Raw genomic sequence first — 25,967 nt, 5'->3', positions numbered from 1 at the left:
ACTACTATTCATATGCAAAAATATTTCCAACCCTTAAAAAATTTCTTTATACAGGGGTGGGTTTTGTACAGTTACAGCAATATATCAGTACATATAAAATACATGTTGTTTTAAAAAAAACCTCTTCCCCCTTAACAAAGAACAAGACAAGAATGCCTATCCTTGACATTCTTCTTCAACACTGTACTATAAGTCCTAGCCAGAGCAGCCAGGCAAGACAAACTAATATAGAGCATTCAGATAGGAAAGGGAGAAGTAAAACTATCTCTAGTTGCAGGTAACAGAATCCTACATATACAAAATCCCAGAGAATGCATAGAAAAATGAATTATTAGAGCTAATAAGTGAATTTAGCCAAGTTGCAGCATATAAGCAACACACAAGAATCAGTTGTATTTCAAGCTAGCATGAACAATCCAAACAGAAAATTTAAAAAGTCCCATTTACCAAAGCACCAAAAAGAATAATATTTGAGAAGAAATGTAACTAAAATAATGTTAAAACTTATACACTTAAAACCACAAAAAACTGCTGAAAGCAAAAATTAAAGAACAACTAAATAAATGGAAAGACATCCTATATTCACAGATCAGAAGATTTAATACTGTTAAAATGGCAATATCCTCCAAATCAATTTACAGATTAACTGCAATCATTATCAAAATCCAACAGCTTTTTGCAGAAATTGAAAACCCATCCTAAAATTCACATAGAATTTCAAAGGATCTTGAATAGCCAAAAGAATTTTGAGGAACCTGATTTCAAAACTTACTACAAAGCTATAGTATAAGTTTCAAAACTGTGTACTGCCCTAAGAATAGCCATCTATAGACAAATGGATTAGAACTAAGAGTCCAAATTAAACCCATCTATATTTGGTCAAAAGATTTTCTACAAGGGTATCAAGCCCATTCAATGGGTAAAGAACAGTCTCTTCAACAAATGGAGCTCAAAGAACTAGATATCCATATATAAAAGAATGAAGGTAGACCTTAGCTCATACCAGATACAAAAATGAACTCAAAGTAGTTCAACGACCTAATTATGAGAGCTAAAATCATAAAACTCTCTGAAAAGAAGAGGGTTAAATCTTCATGTCCTTGAATGTGGCAATGGATTCCTAGCTATAATACCAAAAGCCCAGGCTATGAAAAGAAAGAGAAAGGAAAAGAAAAGGAAGAACAAAAAAGAAACTGAACTTCATTAAAATAAAAATAATTTGTGATTCAAAGTACACTACACCAAGAAAGTGAAAAGAAAATCCAGCAAATGGGAGAAAATATTTGCAAATCACATTATCTGATAAAAGTTTAATATCTAGAATATAGAGTTTCTACATCTCAATGACAAAAAGACAAACAATACAATTTAAAAAACAGGCAAAGGACTTGATATAGCTTAGATACTTGTCCCTTCCAAGCCTCATGTTGAGATTTGATCCCTAATGTTGGAAATGGGGCCTGGTGGGAGGTATTTGGGATATGGATGCAGATCTCTCATGACTGGCTTGATACCCTCCTCCCAGTAATGAAGTTCTCCCTCTATTAGTTACTATGAGATCTGATTGTTAAAAAGAGCCTGTCACCTCGTCCTCACTCTCTTGCCATGAGACGCCTGCTCCTCCTTCACCTTCTGCTGTGACCATAGATGCTATGACTGGAAGCTTCCTGAAGCCCTCACCAGAAGCAGATGCTGGTGCCATGTTTCTTGTACAGCCTGCAGAACCATGAGCCATGATTCTGCATGATAATTTCTTTATAAATTACCCAGCCTCAGGTACTCCCCCATGACAGTGCAAACAGACTAAGACAGGACTTAAATAGACATTTCTCCAAAGAAGATATACGTGTGGTCAAAATGTACATGAAAAGATACCCAATGTCGTTAGAGAAATGCGAATTAAAAACAGTGAGGTATCATTTCATACCCACCAGGATGGCTGTTGTTTTAAAAAAAAAAAAACCGCCACCAAAAAAAACACACAGAAATTAACAAATGTCAGCAAGAATGTGGAGATACTGGAATCTTCATATACTGCTGATGGAAATGTAAAATGGTGCTGCCACTTTGAAAAACAGTTTGGTGGTTCCTCAACAACTCAGTCATAGTTACAAGACTCAGCAATTCTACCCCTAAGCATATATGGCAAAAGAATTGAAAACAGGTGTTCAAACAAAAACCTACATATGAATCTTCACAGCAGTATTATTTGCAATCACTAAAAGGTGGAACCTCAAAGGTCCATCAGTGGATGAATGGATAAACAAGATGTGGGATATCCATATGATAGAATATTATTCAGCCATAAAAAGAAATGCTGTACTGATTCATGCTACAACATGGATAAACCTTGAAAACATAATGCTAAGTGAAAGAAACCAGATACAAAGGGTCATATAGTATATGAATCCACTGAGACGAAATATCCAGAATAGGCAAGTTCAGAGAGACAGAAAGCAGACTGACAGTTGCCAAGGATGGGTGGAGGGAGTAATGTGGAGTGACTACTAAATGGGTTTGAGGTTTCCCTTTGGAGTCATAACGTTATAGAACAAGACAGTGGTGATGACTGCACATGAAGAATGTACCTATTAGTCCTACTGAACTGTAAACTTTAAAATGGTAAATTTTATGTTATGCGTATTTTCCCATAACATAAACAGATAAATATCACACTGTATATATAATTCTGCAAGTTACTTTTTTTGTTGTTTTTCCTCAGGCAGGGTCTCACTCTGCCACCTAGGCTGGAGCACCAACGGCCTACTGCAGCCTCAAACTCCTGGGCTCAAATGATCCTCCTGCCTCAGCCTTCTGAGTAGCTGGGACTGGAGGCATACATCACCATGCCTGGCTAATTTTTTAGTTTTTGTAGAGACAGTGTCTTCCTATGTTGCCCAGGCTGGTCTTGAATCTCTGGCCTCAAGTGATACTCCCATCTCGGCCTCCCAAAGTGCTAGGAATACAGGTGTGAGCCACCACACCTGGCCCTGCAAGTTACTTTTTAAAATACATGCCTCTAAGAATTTTCTAGGCCAATAAATACAGAAGCAAGCCATTCCTTTTTAACTATTTTATAGTATTCCACAATATGGACATATTATAGTTGACTGATCCATAAAGCTTGATTAATACTTGGATGGTTTCCAATTTGTTGTTAAAAACAATGTTACAATGAAAATACCAGTATATATCTGGGTGTGTACATGTGCATGTAATTTCTGTGGGGACATATTCTGGTCAATGGATTTGCTAGGTTGAGGAATCCATATGTTTAACTTGATACCTGTTGAATTCCAAGGCACAAGTATAAGATACTGTCTGGATCATATTTTTCACCATTTGGTCTCCGCACCTCTTGGATAAACTGGCATAAGCCCAAACTCAACTCGGCAAAAGTGCAGGACAGAATATCTTCCTTCAGCTTGATAGAGCGGACTGTGGAAAGGTAGAAAACATCTCATACATTAACTTTTATAACAAACATAGTAGCATTACTTGATTAACTGAATAAACATTGAATACTACTGTGCCCTAGGCACTGTGGTGCAGACTAGTGGATATTAAAGACAGATTCTGATCTCAAGTCTACTTAAGTTAGGGAAATAAAAACATGTGCATATGGTACAATACATGCTATAATAGAGGTTTTCCTTAAATGGCAATCTATGAAAGCAAATGAGGGCTATCCAATAGGGAAGAGTCAGGTTAGATTCTGAAAAATGCATCACTAAAGTAGACCTTAAAAGGTGAGGAAGTGTTAAACAGGTAGATAGGTTAAGAATTCCAATCTGAGGATACACAAAAAGGCTTCCCAAAGTATAGTCCACAAAACACTAGTCTTATGTGAGAGCTGGAGAATACTGAGTTTCTACGATCTGATAAATTCAGAAAACACAAGATACTCTATTTGTCTCTGAAGAATTCACAGTGCTTAATGTTACATTAAAGGCTCTGAGTATACCTGCAAAAAAGAAAGCTGTTTAACTTTCCTCAGCTCGTGTTTGAATACAGAACACGTCAAATAATGAATAACAGCCTCTTGCCTTTGGAAATCCTAGAATACATTATTCCCTTTGTAGGTCACAGGTTGAAAAGGTTCAGGGACTTAGGTGTACAGGACAAGGGAGGAAGGGCAAGCGGGGGCAGATCACAATCAGCCTCATTTCTCATATTAAAGTTTTGCAGACAATGAACTGAATTAATTTTGAGCAAGGGAGTTATACAATTTAATTTGTAGTGGTCCTACTACAACAGGTTAATCCACATTGTGGGGCCAAGATTAAAACACCCTTTCTAGTCATTGCTCTTCTGCATTTAGATAAGATTACATACATATGGGCTCCTGTGAGTTGATTTTACTTAAAGCAAGTGTTATTTCATGAGAGCACAGGCCACGTTTGCCTTTTTCACCCTAGTACCTAGAATCATACCTGGTACATAAGAGATCTTCAGTAAGTATTTTCTCAATGAAAGGGTGGCAGAAATGGGTTGCCATCCCCTATAACAACTGCATTTTTTTTTTTTTTGCGTTTAGGCTTAGTAGTCTAAAGCTGTATTACCTCTCCCTTTTCACTATCACCCTTCCCCCACTTTTTTGGTTTTATTTTTATTTTTTTTAGAGACAGGGTCTCACTCTGATGCTCAGGCTGGAGTGCAATGGTGCAATCACAGCTCTCTGCAGCCTCAGAACTTCTGGGCTCAAAAGATCCTCCTGCCTTAGCCTCCTACAGTGCTGGAATTACAGGTACGAGCCACTGCACCCAGCAGGTTGCTTTTTTAACTTAAAACACGCTACTAGGTGGTTAATGGCCTACTAAATCTCCACAACAGGAGTACATTTGCACAGCCTTGGAGCAAACAGATTACACTTGATCTACAGAAACTCAGTGAGTTAGTCACAACCCACAGCAGCAACTAAGTGCTCCAATAAGAACAGTTACATGTGCCCCAAAACCAACAGGATAGACTGCAGCGAAGCCAAGAGTGCATACAATCATCATAAGACAAAAAGAAGGTATAGTTGGAAAGGGGAATAAATCAAGTTACATGGACATACTCATCCATTCTGCCCCAGCTCATTCAATAAAGATTGTACAAGTATCTTACATAAAACACAAAGAAAAAGCGAAAGATAAAGTGAAACAAAAACTTAGAATAGGGTGTCAAAAGTCGTGAAAAATGAAAACTAACGTGGGCCTTAGAATTATAAACTGATGCTTTATTTGAAGGGTTCATATAATCCTAAATTTCCTGACAGCTGAAGTGAAGTGAAACTCACAAACATGGTCAGTTATATAGATCTCACTGTAAGGAAAAACTCCTACAGTTTCCAGGTATTTTCTTAAAAAAACAGCAACACTGAGGCCCACATGGATTACTATGCAGACACAGGGCTCAAGAAGACTATTTTGAGGCACTTGCACAGTGTCAAAAATGAAACAAAATTCCTTATATTTGCATAATAAACTCAAGATCAGAAGACGTAACCTTACCCTCAACATCCTTAAAACGGGGGATAAGATGAATTTCTCTTTCTAACCTTAAGACTCCAAATTTTAAATAATTTTAAACATTCAATTTACAAATTTAAAACAGCAATAATAATACAAATAATTTATACCAAATAGAAAGAAACAAATTTTACCTCTACATCCTGGCTCTGAGGATTCTTGAGAGAGTGCATGGTCTTGAGTACTTCCTAAGGGGTCAGAACATGGGCTAGATGAGGCAGGTTCAACCCCTAACAGGGAGAGAAACATAAATGAAAAGTTTAAATAAAAATGCAGAAAAAATTAAGTATAGCCCAAACCAGTTTTATGGGGCTTTTGACCTAAAATGTGTCCCTTTTCAGTAGATTATCTGTATATTTCCCCTACCTAAATCAAGACACAATTCATGCTGTGCACTCACCTCCACATTTTAGATCCCCCTGCTCTTCCTTGGCGTTTTTCCACTGAACCCAGTTCTTCCAGGCATTTACCCCATACATGTATTTCAGTGTCATCCCAGACACTGAGCAGCCTTGAAAAGCTCCTTGAATAAGACTCCTGGGCTCCACAGCCACTATAGACTTCTTCCGTCCCTGCAAGAATTCGAAAAATTTACAGAACATAAAAGTTAGTTTTGGACTTTTACTAATCAGGGTTCTCAAAGCTGGAAAGGGTATAAATTCTGTAGAATATGGAATTTAGTTTTATATCCTAAAGATTCAGAGTTCTTAGAGCAAGAAAGAAAGGGCTTAAGCAATTATTTAATGTAATGCATATGAGGAAGAAAGAAAGAAAAAGTTTAAATATAGAAGAGCACACTGTAGTAATCACTAACTTTTGGGTATTTATTTACATATTCCAGATATAGACACCTATAATGAGGTATGAATAACTATTATTACCACTCAGGTCTAATTAATGAAACATGTAAACAGATCATATTCTGTGCTCTAAAACAAGCCTCAACAAATTCTCTAACTACAGTGAAATTAAAATAGAAACCAATGATAAATAGTGTCCAAAAAATCCTACAAAATCATAAATTAAACAGCTTTATGGGTCAAAGAAGAAAGGACAATTATAATCACAAAACATTTTGAACTTAAAGGAAAATGAAAATAAAATTTACCAAAATTTCTGTGATGATAGAACTAAAGCAGTACTTAAAAGGACATTTGTAGTATTAAAATATTTCAATAAGAAAAATTTTTTAAAGTCTAAAATCCATAACCTAAGCTTCTAAATTAAGAAACTAGAAAAGGAAGGCCAAGTGTAATGGCTCATACTTTTAATGCCAGCACTCTGGGAGGCCTAAGTGGGAGGACTGTTTGAGCCCAGGAGTTCAAGATCAGCCTGGGCAACATGATGGCAAGACCCCATCTTTACAAAAAATTTAAAAATTAGCCAGGTGTGTTGGCACACATCTGTAGTCCAGCTACTTGAGAGACTGAGGTGGAAGAATCACTTGAGCCCGAGAGGTTGAGGCTGCAATAAGCCATAATCATGCCACTCCAGCCTGGGTGACTAAGTGAGACCCTGTCTAAAAACAAACAAACAGGCCGGGCACGGTGGCTCAAGCCTGTAATCCCAGCACTTTGGGAGGCCAAGGCGGGTGGATCACGAGGTCAAGAGATCGAGACCATCCTGGTCAACATGGTGAAACCCCGTCTCTACTAAAAATACAAAAAATTAGCTGGGCATGGTGGTGTGTGCCTGTAATCCCAGCTACTCAGGAGGCTGAGGCAGGAAAATTGCCTGAACTCAGGAGGCGGAGGTTGCGGTGAGCCGAGATCGCGCCATTGCACTCCAGCCTGGGTAACATGAGTGAAACTCCGTCTCAAAAACAAACAAGCAAACAAACAAACAAACAAACAAAAAAACTATAAAAGAAAATCCAAATTAAAACCCAGGCTTGGTGTGGTGGCTCACGCCTATAATCTCAACACTTTGGGAGGCCCAGGCAGGTAGATCACTTGTGACTCTCATATCAATGAGTTGAACAACTTAGATGAAATGGAGAAACTTCTTGAAAGATTAATTAAGCTTACTCTAGAAGAAACAGATAACCTAAATAGCCATATAAACAGCATTTATAGCTTGAAACCTTCCCACAAAAACTCCATTTCCAGATGGATTAAATTCCATTATAGTTAAATTCTATCATAGTTAAAGAAATTACATAAACTGTATTTCAGAAAATAAAAGAAAAAGAAACATTAACTAATTGTATAATGTCACCATTACTCTAATACCAAAACCAGTCATACAGTACAGATAAAGATCCCTCTTGAACAAGGACACTTAAAACCTTCACAGGGCCAGGCGCAGTGGCTCCCGCCTGTAATCCTCACACTTTAGGAGGCTGAGGTGGGTGGATCACTTGAGGCCAGAAGTTCAAGACCAGCCTGGCCAACATGGTGAAACCTCATCTCTACTAAAAATACAAAAATTAGCCATGCAAGGTGGTGGGCACCTGCAATCCCAGCTACTTGGGAGGCTGCGGCAGGAGAATTGCTTGAACTTGGGAGGTGGAAGTTACAGTGAGCTGAGATCATGGCACTGCACTCCAGCCTGGGTGACAGAGTGAGACTCTGTCTCAAAAAAGAAAACAAACAAAAAAACCACAGAATATTAGCAAACCAAATTCAGCAACACACAAAAAAAGTAATATAGAAAAAAGTAGGGTTTATCCCAGGAATGGAAGATTAACCATTTGAAAAAAATTAATGTATTTCACCATTTTAACAGACTTACAAGAAGGAAAACCAGACAATCATCTCAAAAGATGCAAGAAATCCACCTGATGATGTTCAATACCCAATCATTATTTCAAAAACTTTCAGCAAATTAGGAGTAGAAGGGAACTTCCTCAACCTGATAGAAATGACTGATGAGAAAGAAACCTACAGGTAACACCATATTTACTGCTGAAAGACTTTTTTCACCCCAAGGTTCGGAATAAGGCAAAAAGGTCTGCTCTCACTACTAATATTCAACATTGTACTGAAGATACTAGCTAGTTCAATAAAATAAGAAAAAGAAGGAAAGAAAATGCATTCAGATTACAAGGGAAAAAGTAAAACCTTTATTCACAGATAATATGATTGTCTAGGTTGAAAATCCTAAGGATTTTAGTTGAGCAAAGTCACAGGACATAAAGTAGATACATGAAAATTACCTGTATTTCTTTTTTTCATTTCTAAGATAAATATCGTAGAAGAAAAGAAATCTGTATTTCTACATACTAGTGAGGAACACTGAAAAATGAAATTGTTTTTCTTTTTTATGAGACAGAGTCTCAGTCTGTTGCGCTGACTAGAGGGCAGTGGCAGGATCAGGGCTTACTGCAGCCTCGACCCCTTAGGCTCAAGCAATTCTCCCAGCTCAGCCCTCCAAGTAGCTGGGACCACCAGCATGTGCCACCCTGCCCAGCTAATTTTTAAATTTTTTTGTAGAGATGGGTTCTCACTATATTGTCCAGACTAATCTCAAACTCTTAGGCTCAAGCAATTCTCCTGCCTCAGCCTCCCAAAGGGTTACGATTACAGGTGTGAGTCACTGTGCTCAGTGAAAAATGAAATTCAAAAATAATATTATTTACAACAACATCAAAATATCTTAAATACTTATGAAAGAAACTTAACAGAATATACGGAGACTTGTAACGGAGGACTATACCATGTTTCCAGATTAGATGACTCAAAATTCCTAAAATGTCCATTCTCTCTCTGGATTCAGGACAGCCCCAACTCAAATTCTAGCAGGTTTTTTTTTTTTTTTTAAAGAAATTGACAAGTTGATTCTAAAATGTATATGGACATGTAAATGACAATTTTAAGAAGAACGAAGCTGGAGGATTTATACTGTTAATTTCCAGGCTCACTGTAAAAATCACAGTAATCAGGACAGTTGGTACTGGTATAAAAACAGACATATAATCAATAGAACAGAATAGAGAGTTTCAGAAACAGACTGACACATACATATATGATTGACTTTTAACAGAGTTGCCAATGTAATTCAATGGGTAATGAATAGTCTTTTCCAAGGGCAGTGCTAGAACAACTGGATACCCATATGTAGAAAATGAACCTTGACCCCTGCCTCAACTCATATATAAAAATTACCTCAAATAGATCACAAAAGTTAAAACTATAAAACTTCTAGAAGAAAACATAGAGAATGTCTTAGTTACTATGAGTTAGGCAAACATTTTTAGATGAGGTATTAAAAAGCATGATCCATAAAATAACAAATTGATAAAATTTTATCAATTTTGTTCTGTTATCAAATCAGAGCAAAACTCTATACTTCACTTAAGTATACAGCAAAACTCTGATTTGATAAATTATGTCCACAGTAAAGGATACTTACAAGTAAGCAAGATGACAACCAACCCAATAAAAAAATGAAAAAACTGTATAAAAACTGTGAATAAACACTTTACCAAAGAAGACACATGAATGGCAAATATATATATGAAAAGATGCTCAGCATCATTAACCATTAGGGAAAAACAAATTAAAGCCATAATGAGGTACCACTATACATTCACTAGAATGGCTAAAATTAAAAATCAACAATACCAAGTGTTAGCAAAGTCATGGAGCAGATGGAACCCTCTCATCCATTGCTGGTGGGAATGCAAAATGGTACATCTCCTTTGGAAAACAGTCTGGCAGCTTTCTTATAAAGTTAAAAATAAACATAGCATAAAAACCTAGCAATCTCATTCCTAGATCTCTTTCCTCAAGAGAAATGAAAACATATGTTCACACAAAGATTTATACTAAGATGTTCATAGCATTTTGAGTAAGTTTTATTCAAAGTAGCCCCAATCTGGAAACCACCCAAATTTTTCTCACCTGTTAAATAGCTAAACTAATTGTAGTTTGTCCATACAATTAAATACTACTCCGAAATAAACAGGAATTAACTACTGGGACACGAAATAACATGGATGAATATCAAAGCATTATGCTAAGTGAAATAAACACAGAAAACTACATATTATAGGATTCTATTCATGTGAAACTTCAGAAAAGGCAAAGCAGTGGCATCTTGCATCAATCTGTACAGCAGATCAGTGGCTGTCAGCAGCCAGAGGGGCTGACTGAAAAAGGTCATAGTGGAACTTCCTGCAAAGTGGAATTGTTTGTGATTGTGGTGCTAATTACATATCATATAGATCAGTTGAAGCCCATCAAAATGTACACTTAGAACTTACAAATATTTTAATGTAATCATTATACAACAAGGCTAATTTTAAAAATAAGGCTATTATTCTTTCAACTTTGTATGGGAAAGCCCTGTCAATGTGGAAAAACAGCCAGGTGAACTTCACTATTTTACTATACTATAAAAATAGTAAACTACTCAGTATTATGACATGTAAAAAGAGCTAAATTTAGAGATTATTCAAAAGAGAAAAGCATAAAACCAAATTATAAAAAGCTTTTTAAAGTAAGCAAAGCAATACAAAAGAAAACTCTTAAGTATAGAAACAAAAGGTAAAAAGTTCCTACTAAAGAAATGTAAATAAAAGACAGGTTCTTGAATTCAAAAAACAAATGTACAAAATTACAAGGTTGCAAAATAACATATGGGACTACCTGACTCTGCTCAGAGTTTTGAAAGCAGTGGGAACTAAGTAATGTTTGTAGAATGAAGGAAAGAAAAGTCTAGAAAAGTTAAGCTGTAGCTTACTCTTCGTCTGGGTTGGGGGAAGCCATCTCTGTGCCGTCGTCTTGTTCGGGAACGTGCCTGGATTCCCTGTCCTTTGTTAAGTGGGTCAAAGGATTCTATAATAATCAGCAGAAAGCATAATATAAGGTAAATAACGCACAAATTTAAATAAAGACTTAGACTGGGAAAGAAATGTCAGGTAATCATCACTACATTCATTAGTTTGTTTGTGATAAAATAAGAATTTCACATATAGACTTAAACCAAAGATATAATGCATAAATGAAAACTTCATTAAAAATCAAGAAAAGCTACTGTGGGAAAGGTTAAAACAAATTTAACCAAAGTAAGCACTTATAAGAACAATATGGTATAAATTAGTACCTACAAAGCCAGGGTCCATTTGTGCTCTAGATTATGATCTCTAACACATTATACTGTTATTACCAGTAACAACTGGCACTGCTTAACAGTGTCAATTCAGAGTTGTACCAATCTTCTAAAATACAAAACTTTCAGGGGATAGGTTACTGTACACAAACCTGATGGAAAATCTGCTTCCAGGTCCTGTTCAGTTTCCCCTTTTGAGAACTGCTTCAATTCTGAATCAGCCTCTTGCACAGCATTTGACTTTAAGGCATAGTGATTCAGTTCTTCTTCCCAGCTATGTGGAGTGGATACTGCCTCTGATTCAAGATCACCACTGTATGTACTTCCTTGGTCTGAAATATATGGATAACAAACAAGCCCTCAAAATAAAAAAGCCTCATCTTGACATGCTCAGAAAACTTTCTGAATCCCTGAATACCAAATAATGAGGTATGGTTGATGGACAATTACCTAGGTACACTCAAGAATGAAGTAACGGCCGGGCGCGGTGGCTCAAGCCTGTAATCCCAGCACTTTGGGAGGCCGAGGCGGGTGGATCACGAGGTCAAGAGATCGAGACCATCCTGGTCAACATGGTGAAACCCCGTCTCTACTAAAACTACAAAAAATTAGCTGGGCATGGTGGCGCGTGCCTGTAGTCCCAGCTTCTCAGGAGGCTGAGGCAGGAGAATTGCCTGAACCCAGGAGGCGGAGGTTGCGGTGAGCCGAGATGGCGCCATTGCACTCCAGCCTGGGTAACAAGAGCGAAACTCCGTCTCAAAAAAAAAAAAAAAAAAAAAAGAAGTAACTTGTACATCAGCCTCACAGAACTGGATTCATATTTTTGGTAGGCACTTGAAAGCATTATCTCAATAAATCTTTAAAACAAATATTTGATGTGGCTTTTATTATTCTCACTAGAAATTAGTACACTTCATAGACATCTGATACCACTTACAAATAATTAAAATTACAAATATGAAATCCAAGGGTACTACTATTTTAGAGGTTTCTATTACTAACAGAGAGTAGTATTTCGAAAAATCAACATATTTGCAACTACAAACCTTTTTCAAATATCTTGGTGTCTAGAAAGAGTTCCTGTTCAGAAGTTTGAGACTCTAAAGAAAAAGAAAAGCACATAATTTATATGTATATACAACAAATTATAACTCAAATGAAATGACTGCACTATATACATCAATCATACTACAGAGTTCTAAGTAAACAGACTTCATATGCAGAAGGAATAATTCATTAACAAAATTAAATGCAGCTAAACAGATTACCACTGTTAATGGGAATTCTGGTTAGTACCATGTGCTTCGGAGTCAGATGTATCTGGATTCAAGTTCTCGTTCCACTACTTCTGGACTGCATAACCAAGGCAAGTCTAACATCCTATTTTCCAGATCAGAAATCTGAGGTACACAGTACCTCCGTCCCACCCCATAAGGCTGGCATGAAGACTGAATAAGGCAGTGCACACAATGCACTGAGTACAATGCCTAGAGTATGCCAAGCACACACAACATTAACTACTGCTATTATCATTATTACACACTACTAGTCTGAGATCTATCTGTTATTTTGCGCCAAATGGTTTTCTATCCTAAGGTTCTATTATACACAGAATGCTGATGATTATACAACAGGTATTCTTATGTGAGGAACATGGCTTTGATTATAAAGATAAAATTGGAAAATAATCATGAAACCTTGATTTCTAAGTTTTTTTTGAAATCATAACTAAAAACTATTGAATACCAATACTTAGTTTTCCTTCATAAAAACAATAAGAGCTTTCAGAAGTACTAAAAAGTTTAATCAACCCCACAGACTTGTTTTGCACAGACAATAAACGTTTTAGAAACACCGTGTCTTATACTTAAAATTACTTGAGTCACCTAAAAACGTATAAAATGTGTTTTTTCTTTCTTTACTTTTAAAGATTATACCAACCTCCCTGAGATAGAGTCTTCTCCTTCTCTTCATCTTCTGCAATCATTTCTGCCATCTCAAGGAGATCAGCTTCAAATGGATGTGTAGGAAGCTTTTCCTTCATGTCTTCAGTACTCTCTGTGACTTTATCTTCACTATCCATTGAAGATGGAATAAGCATGGGGACAGGCATCTGAAAGACCAAGGATAGACTGAAGACTTTCTTAGGCAACAGGTTTCTGGTCAAAAGAATGATTTGTGAGATGATTTAGGTACAAAAATAGCAAACAAATTTAAGATATATTCATTGCTGATGTTTAACCTAGTCTTGCTAGTTTGTTTTTATAAGACTAGAGCCATTTAAATAAAAATTCAATAAGCGCTCTGGACATTCAACAAAATATGTCTCTGAATCCATTCAATAAGTGCTCTGGACATTCAACAAAGTATGTCTCTGAATGCTCTAAAGGAATAATTCTATAATACACTTTCATTTTGTTTTTGTTTTTGCTTATATTTCTCACAATTTTCTCATAATTGTTTCCTTTAAGGACTCAGAACCTGGGAAAAATAAATCTGTAATTAAAAAACACATTTTCTTTAATCAAAAATGAGACTCATGTAAATCACAGTATTCTCTTCACCCTTGCTAGAATCCAGGATTTCAATATACACCATTTCCAATCTTTTTCTATTTAAGTGGTCTGTGTATGTAACCTTTTTTTAAAAAAAACTACATCATAACCTTCTCTGAAAAGGAAAGATACAAATAAAAGTAGTCATTTATATAATCCATGTTAAGTAATAATGACAATATGATAACAGCCAATGAAAAGCAGGTATATTTTACCATCAAATGAAAACTTTCTGCACAGAACTATACAATTTTAATTGAGGAAAATGCATGCCAAGTTAGCTTTAATCTCTCAATGATTACTCACTGGAACTGGAATTCCAAATGGGACTGGAGCATATTGAGTGTAAAGATGGAGAGGTATGGGAACAAACACTGGTACGGGAACTGGCACCACAATGATTTGGGGCTGACTTGGCGTGTCTTCTAACAACAACAAAATCACAAACAGCAAAGAGAGTTAGAAACATTTTAATACGATTTCAAAATAAAAAGGCTTATGGAGGTTTATAGTTCAAAACAAGAGTAACCTATGACACTGTAGGAGTTCTTATCAAGGAAAAATAACTAAATTAGAAAAAAAAAAAGGCTTGAGTCAGCACTGACAAAAAGTGGGCAACATAATAAGTATCAGTGATACAAGGAGAAAAATGAATGTAGGATCTAATATAGATTGATATAAATTAGATGGATACAATTTAGATGAAACAAAGATCCTAGAAGACAGGCATGGAAAACTACTTGCTAAAGAGAAGACTGAATATGGAGGGGGCCATTTCTCCCATGCTATTATGTACATTTTAAAATGATTTGTAGTAGATAGTGGGGAGCCACTGAAGATTTTTTTCAACGCAAAGTAGTGATGAAAATGACATCAAAAAAGATTAATTTGGCAACAATTTCATCACTGAATAAAAATATATCAACTGTTAAAGTAGGAGGCAATTATAATATGCAGAGCTAAGAAGATGGAAGACTACTCTAGGTTATGATATCTACAAAAAAGAATAAATATATACAGCAGATGTTCTAAGTATTAAAAGGATGAAATAGAACTTGAAAAAAAAAAACCTTAGAGAAAGTAATATGATGGAGGATTCATTCCATTATTTAACAAATACAGACAGTCCCCAAATTAACAATGGTTCAATACAGGATTATTCAACTTTATGATGGTGCAAAAACAAGTACATACCATACTTCCGTATAGCACTGAATAAATTACATGATATTCATAACTTTATTGTAAAATAAGCTATGGGTTAGATTATCTGCCCAACTGTAGGCTAATGTAAGTGTTCTGGGCATGTTTAAAATAGCCTAGGCTCAGCTATGATGTTTGAGAGGTTGGGTATATTAAATGCATTTTTGACTGTTGATTTTTTTAACATATGATGGGTACAACATTATAAGTTGAGGAGCATATGGAGTCCTTTCTATGTGTCAGAATATATGCTAGATAAATGTAAAAACATTAATCTAGGAGAAAGCTAATGCTAGGGACAGAAAGAGAAAAGCTAACAATTTGACTAGATGTATTACAAGTGGGAAAATAATATGGGATAAATTTTTTGTCTTTTGTTTTACATATGAGGGTTCCACTATGTTGCCCAGGCTGGTCTTGAACTCCTGGGCTCAAGTGATCCTTCTGCCTTGGCTGCCCAAAGTGCTGGGAGTACAGGCATGAAGCATCACACTTGGCCAATAAACTTTACATAATATAGTGGACATTAAAAAAATTGTTACTTGATTTAGAAATGTCTGATAACCAAACTACACAACACTAAATAAATTGCTATTGGAAAAAAAAAAAAAAAGAACTAAATCATTTATAGCTTTGCTATTTGGTGTGATTCATGGACCAGAAGCACTGACTTATCTGGGAGCCTCTAAGAAGCGCAAAAACTCAGGCCCCACTGACTAAGAATCTAGTTATTCTGGATTCTTGAATAAAATTCCTGGATAATTCATGTACATATTAATCTTTGAGAAGCACTGGCTGGCAGGATAGCCTTGCAGATCCAGAAATCAACAATTTCTTTCTAGTTTAAAAATTCTGAGACTTTAAAAAAAATTTTTAGTGGAGACGTTTTCACTATGTTGCCGGTGCTGGTCTTGAACTCTTGGGCTCAAGTGATCCTCCCACCACCTTAGCCTCCCAAACTACTGGGATTATAGGTGTGAGCCACCCACCAGCCAAAATTCTATGACTTTTAGATGGCAGCATGAGGAACTACAAAGATCTATTCCTTAATGAAACAAGCAAAGGGGGTGAAGACTATTTAAAAACAGCCATTTAAATTCTTGGGAAATTGTCCTAAAGGCATACACCAAATGAAGAAACATTTATTCAAGAAAATCTGTTAAAATTTGGTAAGAACAGTGAGAGTCTGTGACATTTCAGCTATCACAGGCTTTATCCTCCCAGCTCAACTCAGCTCAGCTTGACAGAAACTCCACTCTGGGTAACTGTGGCCAGTAAAAATAGACTTCTTTCCCCTCAACTGCAAATCAAGTGTTACCGTATCTCATCAAGAAGGGTAGACCACAAGCATTTCTTATTCACTCCAACTGAAAGCTGAAGAGGCTAAATTCCTGATGAGTATGGCCAAGAGGTCAGGGGCTTCCCTTAACTCAGTTTCCATCCACTGGATGGAGGCTCTACCCTAGGAACAGCAGGTCAGGATCACTGGGATCCTGATCATCCTCAACCCAGCTCACTTGTAGGATGGAAGTTCCATGTCAGGAGGGGCAAGCCAAGAAGGCCAGAGACAACCACCCTGCCCAGCATCCACAGAGGCCTCAGAGATTCTGCCTAGAAGGAGGGGCAGTTCTTTTTAAAAAAAAAAAAAAAAAAAAAAAAAAAAAAAGAAAGCTCTTAAGCTCTCCTCAAAGGAACTGACTTCATTTGAAACAGTGTGAAGTAGCTAAAAACAGACTGTGGAGCTGTTCAAACCTAAGGTTACCCTGGAAAACAACAGCGCCTCCTACAAGCCTGTCCTATAATTCCAAACCTTATGCTTACTCTATAATATTACATTGCCATTAATAAGAGAATTAAATGACTTGTTCAGTTTGGTATCACTGATTAACTTCCTCCTCTTTGACCCAACGTGTTAAGCCAGAGATGGGGAAAATACCTAACTCACAGGGATGCTGTGAGAACTAAATTGGGCAATGCATACAAGGAACCAAACACGTCACCTAGGAAACAGCAGGTACTCAATGTAAATAGATTCTACATTTCTTTCCCTCAAAAAATTAAAAAAAGAAAGACCAAGGAACATACCTGTCTGGCATTCTTTGTTTTGCGTATGTGGTTTGCAAGAGGTGGCTTTAGTCTGCGTGATGGGTTTGCATAATAAAGCTTTGTTCTTCAAAAGCCTTGGAGGTTGGGAAGGTGGCAGTTTCAGGGCATCTGTTTGTGTACTTGCCTAGTAAAAAAAATAAATTAGAAACCAAAAAGATTTTTAAAAATCTTATCATAATTATAAGAAATATTGTAATTGTAAAATAAATACCATATTGGAATTACATGGAAGACATAGCAAAGTAAATATTCAACCAAATGTGTGAGAAATACAATATTCCTAAAATATTAATAGTAATCAAGGAATGTTTTAATGACTATATTACTTTGAATGTCTCTAATCACAATTTCTATCTACCAAGAAAAATGTCATTTCTATCGTAACACACTGTTGATCAATAACAATGTTGGCTAAGCTTAAAATGAGAATTCTTACTTCCTGATTAAGACATAGAGGACTTAGTTTCAAGGTAACTTGGAACAATACAATCACTTATGATCATTTAAGTAACTTGAATAAAGACAATGTGAAAGTTATCCCAGAAACCTGAAGAAACACTTTAAAAGTGCCACTGTTTCAATCATAAGTTTTTCTCATTATTTATTTTCTTCTTTTAAGAGACAAAGCAGAAAATATTAATGAGTTTAAAAAATAAAGAATTTTTTTTTTTTTTTTTTTTGAGAGAGAGTCTCACTCTGTTGCCAGGCTGGAGTGCAGTGGCGCAATCTCGGCTCACTGCAACCTCTGCCTTCTGGGTTCAAACAATTCTCCTGCCTCAGCCTCCTGAGTAGTTGGGACTACAGGCGTGCGCCAGCATGCCAAGCTAATTTTTGTATTTTTAGTAGAGACGGGGTTTCACCACGTTGGCCAAAATGGTCTCAATCTCCTGGCCTCATGATCTGCCCACCTCAGTCTCCCAAAGTGCTGGGATTACAGGCATGAGACACTGTGACTGGCCAAGAAAGGAATTTTTTTTTTTTTTTTTTTTGGGGGGACGGAGTTTCGCTCTTGTTACCCAGGCTGGAGTGCAATGGCGTGATCTCGGCTCACCGCAACCTCCGCCTCCTGGGTTCAGGCAATTCTCCTGTCTCAGCCTCCTGAGTAGCTGGGATTACAGGCACGCGCTACCATGCCCAGCTAATTTTTTGTATTTTTAGTAGAGACGGGGTTTCACCGTGTTGACCAGGATGGTCTCGATCTCTTGACCTCGTGATCCACCCGCCTCGGCCTCCCAAAGTGCTGGGATTACAGGCTTGAGCCACCGCGCCCGGCCCGAAAGGAATTTTTTTGCAGTAAAATCTGTACTGGGTTGGGGGGAGGATAATCTACATTTTATAAATAATTTATTTATACTCTCAGTACATCACAAAATAACCAAAAGTCTTTCATGACTAAATCCTGTACAATTTACTTCAATTCTGTGTAATTTTAAAAAAACTTTCGGCAACTACATAGTCAGTATTCAAAGATATTAACATACATAAAAGACCTATTTAAGTAGCCAGAAAATCCTATTACTGAACAAAGATTAAATGAGCTAATGAAATCTATTTCACATAATAAAGGAAAGTTAGCTCATATTTATAATGTATGAAAATGAAAAATAAATACAATGACAATACCAACGAAAGTAATAAAACTTACATCCCCAATGATTTTCGCTGTTACTGTTGGAACTGCACCTTGATAGAAATTAAAACATAAATTTAGGATCTTTACAATTATTTTAACATTAGCATTAAAAGATGATTATCAGCACATAAACACAAACCCTCATACTAAGAACATGTGATAATATAATTAATAAGACTAGTAATTCTAAAGCAAGAGATATGAAACGTGTACAGTGAGCCACCATTTCTAATATGAATGTGTCAAATATATGAAAAAAATCCCTGATGAAAGGAAGTTAGAGAACCACTATATCCAACTTAAATAGGCTAGATAAACTCTTTCCAATCAACACATACCTTGTAAGACACTGTTAGAATTCACTGTGGGCTGAGCAGCAGGAGCATTTGCCAATGATACTACATTGGCTATAACTGGAGTTGAATCTTTTCTCAGAGATGGGGGTCCAACTGAAGCAGCTTGAACCATGGAAATACTTGCTGATTAAAATAAACAAAAATAAGAAAACCTTGTGTGATTTATATGTACTTACACAGAAACCATTTCAAGGAAGTTAAACAATGTTTTCAGGTTTGCGTAATTTCTGTTGGAGTAAAAAGTCACTTTAGGATTAACTGGGTTTTGGTTTTCTACTTTTTAATTAGTAAAACTTGAAAGTTTTCTATTTACTTATCTTTACATAAAATTGCAACAAACAGTCTAACTTAAAAACCAACAATGTATGCCCTAAGTGCATGCAACAGAAAAAAAAACAAAAACAAAAAACCAACAATGCAAATCCCCAAATAGTATCAATGAGGATCACAGGGTAGATTTAATGGATATTTGAGCCTAATGTTTTTCTTAAATCTTGCCTTTATATAGAAAGAATGTTTTTTTAAGTTTTGGAGTAGGCTCTTAAAGATTTTGCTTTTATTTGTAAGGAGATTATACTTAAATTCCTGTAGCTTTCAGGATGATACTAGTGTTGTTGGTTTTTAAATGATAAAGTTACACAATGTGTAGTCCTGATGAGATAAGTTCTGATAAACAAGCAACAAAGAGTGAGAACAATAAATAATTACTCTGAGAGATGATCTTCTACAGGTACCTTCAGGAGCATGGCCTCATTCTGCAAGTATGCCCCTCCAGCAGGCAGGACCTTATAAAACTTCCCTCAAGCCCCTGCCTCTCTGCAGACTTCTCCCCCTTCTCTGCTGTGCTGCTCACTGCAACTTTGCAACATATTTTCACACTTTCTCTAATAAATCTGCCTTTACCTACAACTGTTTTGGTAAATTCCTTTACAGCCCGTGACATTGGCCCCAGCTAGTCACACCCATGACATATAGTTTTATTTTAATTTTTTAGAGGCAGAGTCTCACTCTATCATCCAGGTGGGACTGCAGTGCTGTGGCCACAGCTCACTGCACCCTTAAACTCCTGGCCTTAAGGTGTCCTCCCACCTCAGCATTCCAAAGGCGGTGGGATTATCGGTATGAACCATCACACCTGGCCTGCATATGGTATATTTAAAAAGCCATGTGACTTCGACTTTATGTCTTTTGTTATAAGTAGCCTTAAAAAATTTTTTAAGTAAGCCAGTTATACTCAATTACAAACTATTAGCTGTTATCATTTCCCATAAACTTAAGTTCTTACAAAGTTCATGTGATTCAATATTCTCAAAGAAATCTATTTAATAAAAACCTCATTTTTACTCAGCTTTAATCTAAGGTGTTCAACAACAAAAAAAATCTAAATGTTAATGACATTGAATACAAGAAAACTGATGTTTCATGAAACTGCTGTTTACACAGTTCCAGATCCTAGTATTGATCAAAGACTCCATTCAGTACATAAGTTTAATTTTACCTGCACTATTTTGTGAAGGTGGGTCACAAACACTTTGCTGATTACAGAACATCAAGATACAAAGCAGGTTACAGAAATGTTTCATTTCCCCTCGCCATTTCAAGGACTCACTGAGTTTACCCTGTCGCTTACAAGCATCACATTTGGCCATCTAAAAAAAAGAAGGCAGTCAAGGAGTAAGAAACAAATTATCTGTGGTCTGACAAAATAAAAATAGGACACGCACAATAAGTGAGGAAATTAACTTAGAATTTAGATCAAAAAATTAAAGTTTGACTACCAATGATTTTATACTAAATAATTGTTTTTAAAAAAACATGTAACATACAGACCTTACTCTACAGCAATTAAAAACGAAAGTGTGGTAAAAATAAATATCTTCCTCCAAGACTTCAGAAGACAAATTCATTTCATTTAAATAATAAATGAATAAAATTATAAGTTTAAATATTTTAATGTCTTAAGAATGATATGCCTCCTACAGGAAATTAAAAGAAATAAAACTTGAATGACATTAGTGATATGCCTCCTACAGGAAATTAAAAGAAATAAAACTTGAATGACATTAGTCTTTCTAAATCTTATATTAATTGCTAAAGGGCATAAAACATTTAACACTTAAAAGTTTTAAATAATTAAGTTGTCCTTTATATGACATGAAATTTAAAAGGGGAATAATTTATGCCTTTGCTTGAAAAACCCTGGAATGTGATTTACCTGATAGAACAAAACTGTATATTTAGACATGCATTCTTCACAACAGAACTCTTCCACTTTTCCTCCTAAATTATTCTGTACCAATTTAGGAGATGTCTGTAAACAATAACTGCACATTTTACAGTGATTTCCCCAGCGTTTTGCCAAGTCATGTTTATAAAGCAATTTGCAACCTAAACATCAGGAAAGATAAAATCAACATTAGGTAGAAATATTAGTTTTCTGCATCTTTAAATGGCCTAGGACAGGCTGGGTGCAGTAGCTCACACCTGTAATCCCAACATTTTGGGAGGCTGGCGGGAGGACCGCTTCTCAAACAAAAACAAAAACAAAAACAAACAAAAAAGAAAAACGGCCTAGGACAAAGTTGTCACACTTGGGTCCTGACAGGTTCACAGATCAAGAGATCAGTTTAGAGTATTTACACTAGATTTTTTTTTTAATGATTTAAGACAGGATAGGACAGAAGATAAAATATTAAACTGCATCAGTTTTGTTTCATGAAACTTTTGGGGTTGGGCACAGTGGCTCACCCTGTAATCCTAGCACTCTGGGAGGCCAACATGGGTGAATCACCTGAGGTCAGGAGTTCAAGGCCAGTTTGGCCAACATGGTGAAGCCCCGTGTCTACTAAAAATACAAAAATTAGCCAGGTGTGGTGGCAGGAGCCTATAATCCCAGCTACTCGGGAGTCTGAGGCAGGAGAATCCCTTGAACCCGGGAGGCAGAGGCTGCAGTGAGCCAAGATCGCGCCATGGCACTCCAGCCTGTGTGACAGAGCAAGATTCTGTCTCAAAAAACAGAAACAAAAAAACTTTTGTTTTATTTAGGTGTGTGAAAATATACTGGGTCACAGTATAAATGTATTTCTTCTTTTGTGTTATCAAAAAGTTTGAAGGACCCTGCTCTAGAAGGCTAACTTAACACCACTTTAGAGTAAATAAAAAAAATTATAAACTTATAGAATAGTTATCTAAATAAGGAAAACAATCTTTCACATATTAATTTGCATAACTGAGCCACTTATATTCAGAAACATAATGGCTGTTTAAAACAAAAAATATATAAACTTAGGATGTTACCACAATTTAAGGCACTATATTTAGCAGTAAGTTCAAGAACTAGAAGACCCTTGAGGTCCCCATCAACTTAATAATGGGGAATCTAATGATGGTAAATGTTTTTCACATCAAATCTTTCACTTCATTTTAACAACTATGTAAGATAAAAAATAACTAGATCAAAAAGAATGAACTAAGTGTAAATGAATCAAAAAGGCATTTATATTATACATAAAGAATAAAACAGATTAACTTAGATAGTGAAGGATTAAATCATCAAAGCTTTTAAAACAATCAACATGCTCAGTATGTAAGATAATCCTTACCTTCACTACAGAATGACTTGTCAGCACCTGAGAACCGAACAGTCTCCTTTACAATTTTCTCAATTTTACAATATTCACACATTGCCATTACATTATTTATTTTCTTATATTCATCAGAACAATTCTTGCCACAGAACTGAAACATTTTGCCCTGCAAAGAAATAATCATTAAGTATGAATTAAACATCTGGTTTGTCTTATGGAACTCCTTATCTCCCTTACTTTCAAAATAAATGGTGTAATTTTGAGAGATGCAAAGTTAAAAATAATTTTACAAATACACTCATGTACACTCAAAATCTTACCATGAACATGCTATACTTTACCTTATAGTCAAGAAGTTCTGGTTTTGTGGCAAAAAGACGGTTACAGTGTTGACATTTGAGTTTCACAACACTTCGTGCAAACCCAACATGCTGGGACTGGGCAGCGAGACGCTGGAGACCAGCTGCAGCAGAGCTACTGATGGAGGTGGGGGAAACAGCAGAGGTGTTACCCGCTCCTGCTGACACTGTTGAACCAGTGGGGATGCTTACAATTACTTGGCCCTGAGACAAGGGCACTACAGAAGAATTCATTCCAGTTGGTTTGTTGAATAAATTCTGGAAAAACAAAACAACAAAAAAGATCAATTTAATCATTTGTTAAAACAAAGAAGTATCGTGTGCCTACATATGCCAAGCACAGTTCTAGGTATGTAAGGTACATCTGTTAACAGGCAATGTTCCTGCCTCTGAGCAGTTTATAACAGAATGAGGGAGTCTCATTTATGATGAAAAAATAAAATAATTTACCTAATAATCTTCCTCAAAAATAATATCCTCTCAATAAATAATCTGGATGATAAAAGTACCACTTAATGCTATAGAAGGCAGTTAAATGAAATTCTAAATACAGAATGAACTACAAATCCAAGTTTCATAGGAATGACATAGAAACGTACACAATCCAGGCCCTAGCAAACACCTAATAAACGTGCATTACTATAGTAAGTGATAGGTTTGAATTTGTGGCCCTGCCCAAATCTCATGTCCAATTGTAATCCACGATGTTGGGGGAGGGGCCTGGCAGGAAGTCACTGATTCATAGGGGTGAATTTCTCCCCTGCTGTTTTCATGATAGTGAGTTCTCACAAAATCTGGTTGTTTAAAAGTGTAGCACCTCCCCCTCCTCTCTGTTCCTCTTGATCGCGTCATGTAAGACATGCCTGCTTCCCCTTCACCTTCCGCCATGCTTGAAAGTTTCCTGAGGCCTCTCCAACCATGCTCCCTGTACAGCCTGTAGAACTGTGAGCCAATTAAACCTCTTTTTTTATGAATTATCCAATCTAGGGTATTTCTTATAGCAGTGCAAGAACAGACTCATATAGTAGGTGACTCACTGACTGAAGAAGAGGAAGGTTCCTGAAGCCATACCTGGAAAGCTACCACGCAGCTGTAGCTGCAGAAGTTGCGTATACTTCCATCTGACATGGCTAGGTGATACTGAGGAATTGCTGAGGTTTTACAACTGTTACACTGAACTTGTACACCTTAACAAATCAAAATAAAAACCAATGAGTAATATGTATAAATGTACACAAATGTATGAGAAATTAAATAAATATTATACAACATATGAAAATTCAAGGGCCAGGTTAAGTTGTAGGAACTGAAACTAATTCATGTCACATGTAGACAAAAAATAACCTAATACTGGGCCAGGCATGGTGGCTCATGCCTGTAATCCCAGCACCTTGGGGGGCCAAGGCGGGTGGATCACATGAGGTCACGAGTTCAAGACCAGCCTGATGAACATGGTGAAACCCCATCTCTACTAAAAATACAAAATTAGCCAGGCACGGTGGCACATGCCTATAATCCTGGCTACTAGGGAGGCAGAACTGCTTGAACCCAGGAGGCGGAGGTTGCAGTGGGCTGAGATTGTGCCATTGCACTCCAGCCTGGGCAATGAGAGCGAGACTCTGTCTCCACCCCCCAAAAAAAACACACAACTAACCAAATACTGAAAATTTTTCTTTTTAGTTTAAATTACTCAAAGTCTACTGGGTGTGGATAAAGAAAATAAAGAAGCCATATGAAATTCTTTTGGTTAAATAGGCATGCAAGTAAATAAATAAGCAAGCAATAAAGATAACAGATGATATTTTATGACAAATATCTGAAATACGTGAAATGTGCCTTAAAAATCAACCAAAAAATACCATAAAAACAAAGCAATAATCATAATTTTTTGAACTATTACATTTCGTAGTTTATGAAACCAGTATTACCTGCAGAAGTAACCATTTTAACTCTGTAAGCAGATAAACAATTAACAGAACAGAAAAGCTCTGTCTTCCCCAAGCTATTGGTATTTTCAATCATTTCTGCTGAGGATCTCAATGACTTGCAAAGCGCACATGGTGTAATTTTGGCTGATTTCTATTAAGAGAATAAAACAACATTCATTTTTACCAAATTTCTAGTAAAAGTATAATTCTTTGAAATGTTTATACTCAACACTTTTGAATTATTTGAAATCAGTGATTTTCAATTTTTTTTTTTTTTTTTTTTTTTTTGTGAGACAGAGTTTGGCTCTTGTCGCCCAGGTTGGAGTGCAGTGGCGCAATCTCAGCTCACTGCAACCTCTGCCTCCCGGGTTCAAGTGATTCTCCTGCCTCAGCTTCTCAAGTAGCTGGGATTACAGGTGCCTGCCACCACGCCTGGCTAATTTTTGTATTTTTAGTAGAGACGGGGTTTCTCCTAAACCCCGTTGGTCAGGCTGATCTTGAACTCCTGACCTCAGGTGATCCTCCTACCTCAGCCTCCCAAAGCGGTGGGATTACAGGGTGAGCCACTGTGCCCGGCCCATTTTCAAACTTTTATGATTGTAATCCTCAGTAAGAAGTTTTACAGAAAAGAAAGAAGAAAGAAAGAAAGAAAGAGAGAGAGAGAGAGAGAGAA

The 25,967-nt window shown here is 36.5% G+C and overlaps 1 protein-coding gene and 1 long non-coding RNA gene across 8 annotated transcripts in view; one reads left to right on the top strand and one right to left on the bottom strand.

Moving 5' to 3' along the window:
- ZMYM4 (zinc finger MYM-type containing 4) overlaps positions 1-25,967 on the bottom strand; it is a 155,614-nt gene that overhangs the window by 8,999 nt on the left and 120,648 nt on the right. For 6 of the 7 annotated variants that reach the window (XM_032246897.1, XM_032246902.1, XM_032246896.1 and 3 more), the window contains 17 exons: positions 25,295-25,445; positions 24,438-24,553; positions 23,349-23,624; positions 23,023-23,173; positions 21,636-21,808; positions 20,919-21,069; positions 19,403-19,543; positions 19,077-19,114; positions 17,411-17,555; positions 14,429-14,547; positions 13,509-13,680; positions 12,614-12,667; positions 11,720-11,899; positions 11,199-11,293; positions 5,914-6,085; positions 5,648-5,743; positions 3,287-3,438 (listed from right to left, as the gene is read on the bottom strand). In XM_032246897.1, the coding sequence (XP_032102788.1) occupies positions 3,287-3,438; positions 5,648-5,743; positions 5,914-6,085; positions 11,199-11,293; positions 11,720-11,899; positions 12,614-12,667; positions 13,509-13,680; positions 14,429-14,547; positions 17,411-17,555; positions 19,077-19,114; positions 19,403-19,543; positions 20,919-21,069; positions 21,636-21,808; positions 23,023-23,173; positions 23,349-23,624; positions 24,438-24,553; positions 25,295-25,445 (2,382 nt within the window). The remainder of the gene's footprint in view (positions 1-3,286; positions 3,439-5,647; positions 5,744-5,913; positions 6,086-11,198; positions 11,294-11,719; positions 11,900-12,613; positions 12,668-13,508; positions 13,681-14,428; positions 14,548-17,410; positions 17,556-19,076; positions 19,115-19,402; positions 19,544-20,918; positions 21,070-21,635; positions 21,809-23,022; positions 23,174-23,348; positions 23,625-24,437; positions 24,554-25,294; positions 25,446-25,967) is intronic. The other variant, XM_032246899.1, reaches the window with a different exon arrangement.
- Positions 9,505-19,392, top strand: LOC116529264. Its single transcript, XR_004259441.1, has 3 exons — positions 9,505-9,519; positions 9,712-9,716; positions 19,241-19,392. It is a non-coding gene; the product is annotated as an uncharacterized LOC116529264 (long non-coding RNA).

Source organism: Sapajus apella, unplaced genomic scaffold, assembly GCF_009761245.1.
Source record: "Sapajus apella isolate SASKATOON/1434 unplaced genomic scaffold, GSC_monkey_1.0 scaffold62, whole genome shotgun sequence".
NCBI classification, from domain to species: Eukaryota; Metazoa; Chordata; class Mammalia; order Primates; family Cebidae; genus Sapajus; species Sapajus apella.
The sequence above is the reverse complement of the archived record's forward strand: the minus strand, read 5'-3'. Positions and strand labels throughout refer to the sequence as shown.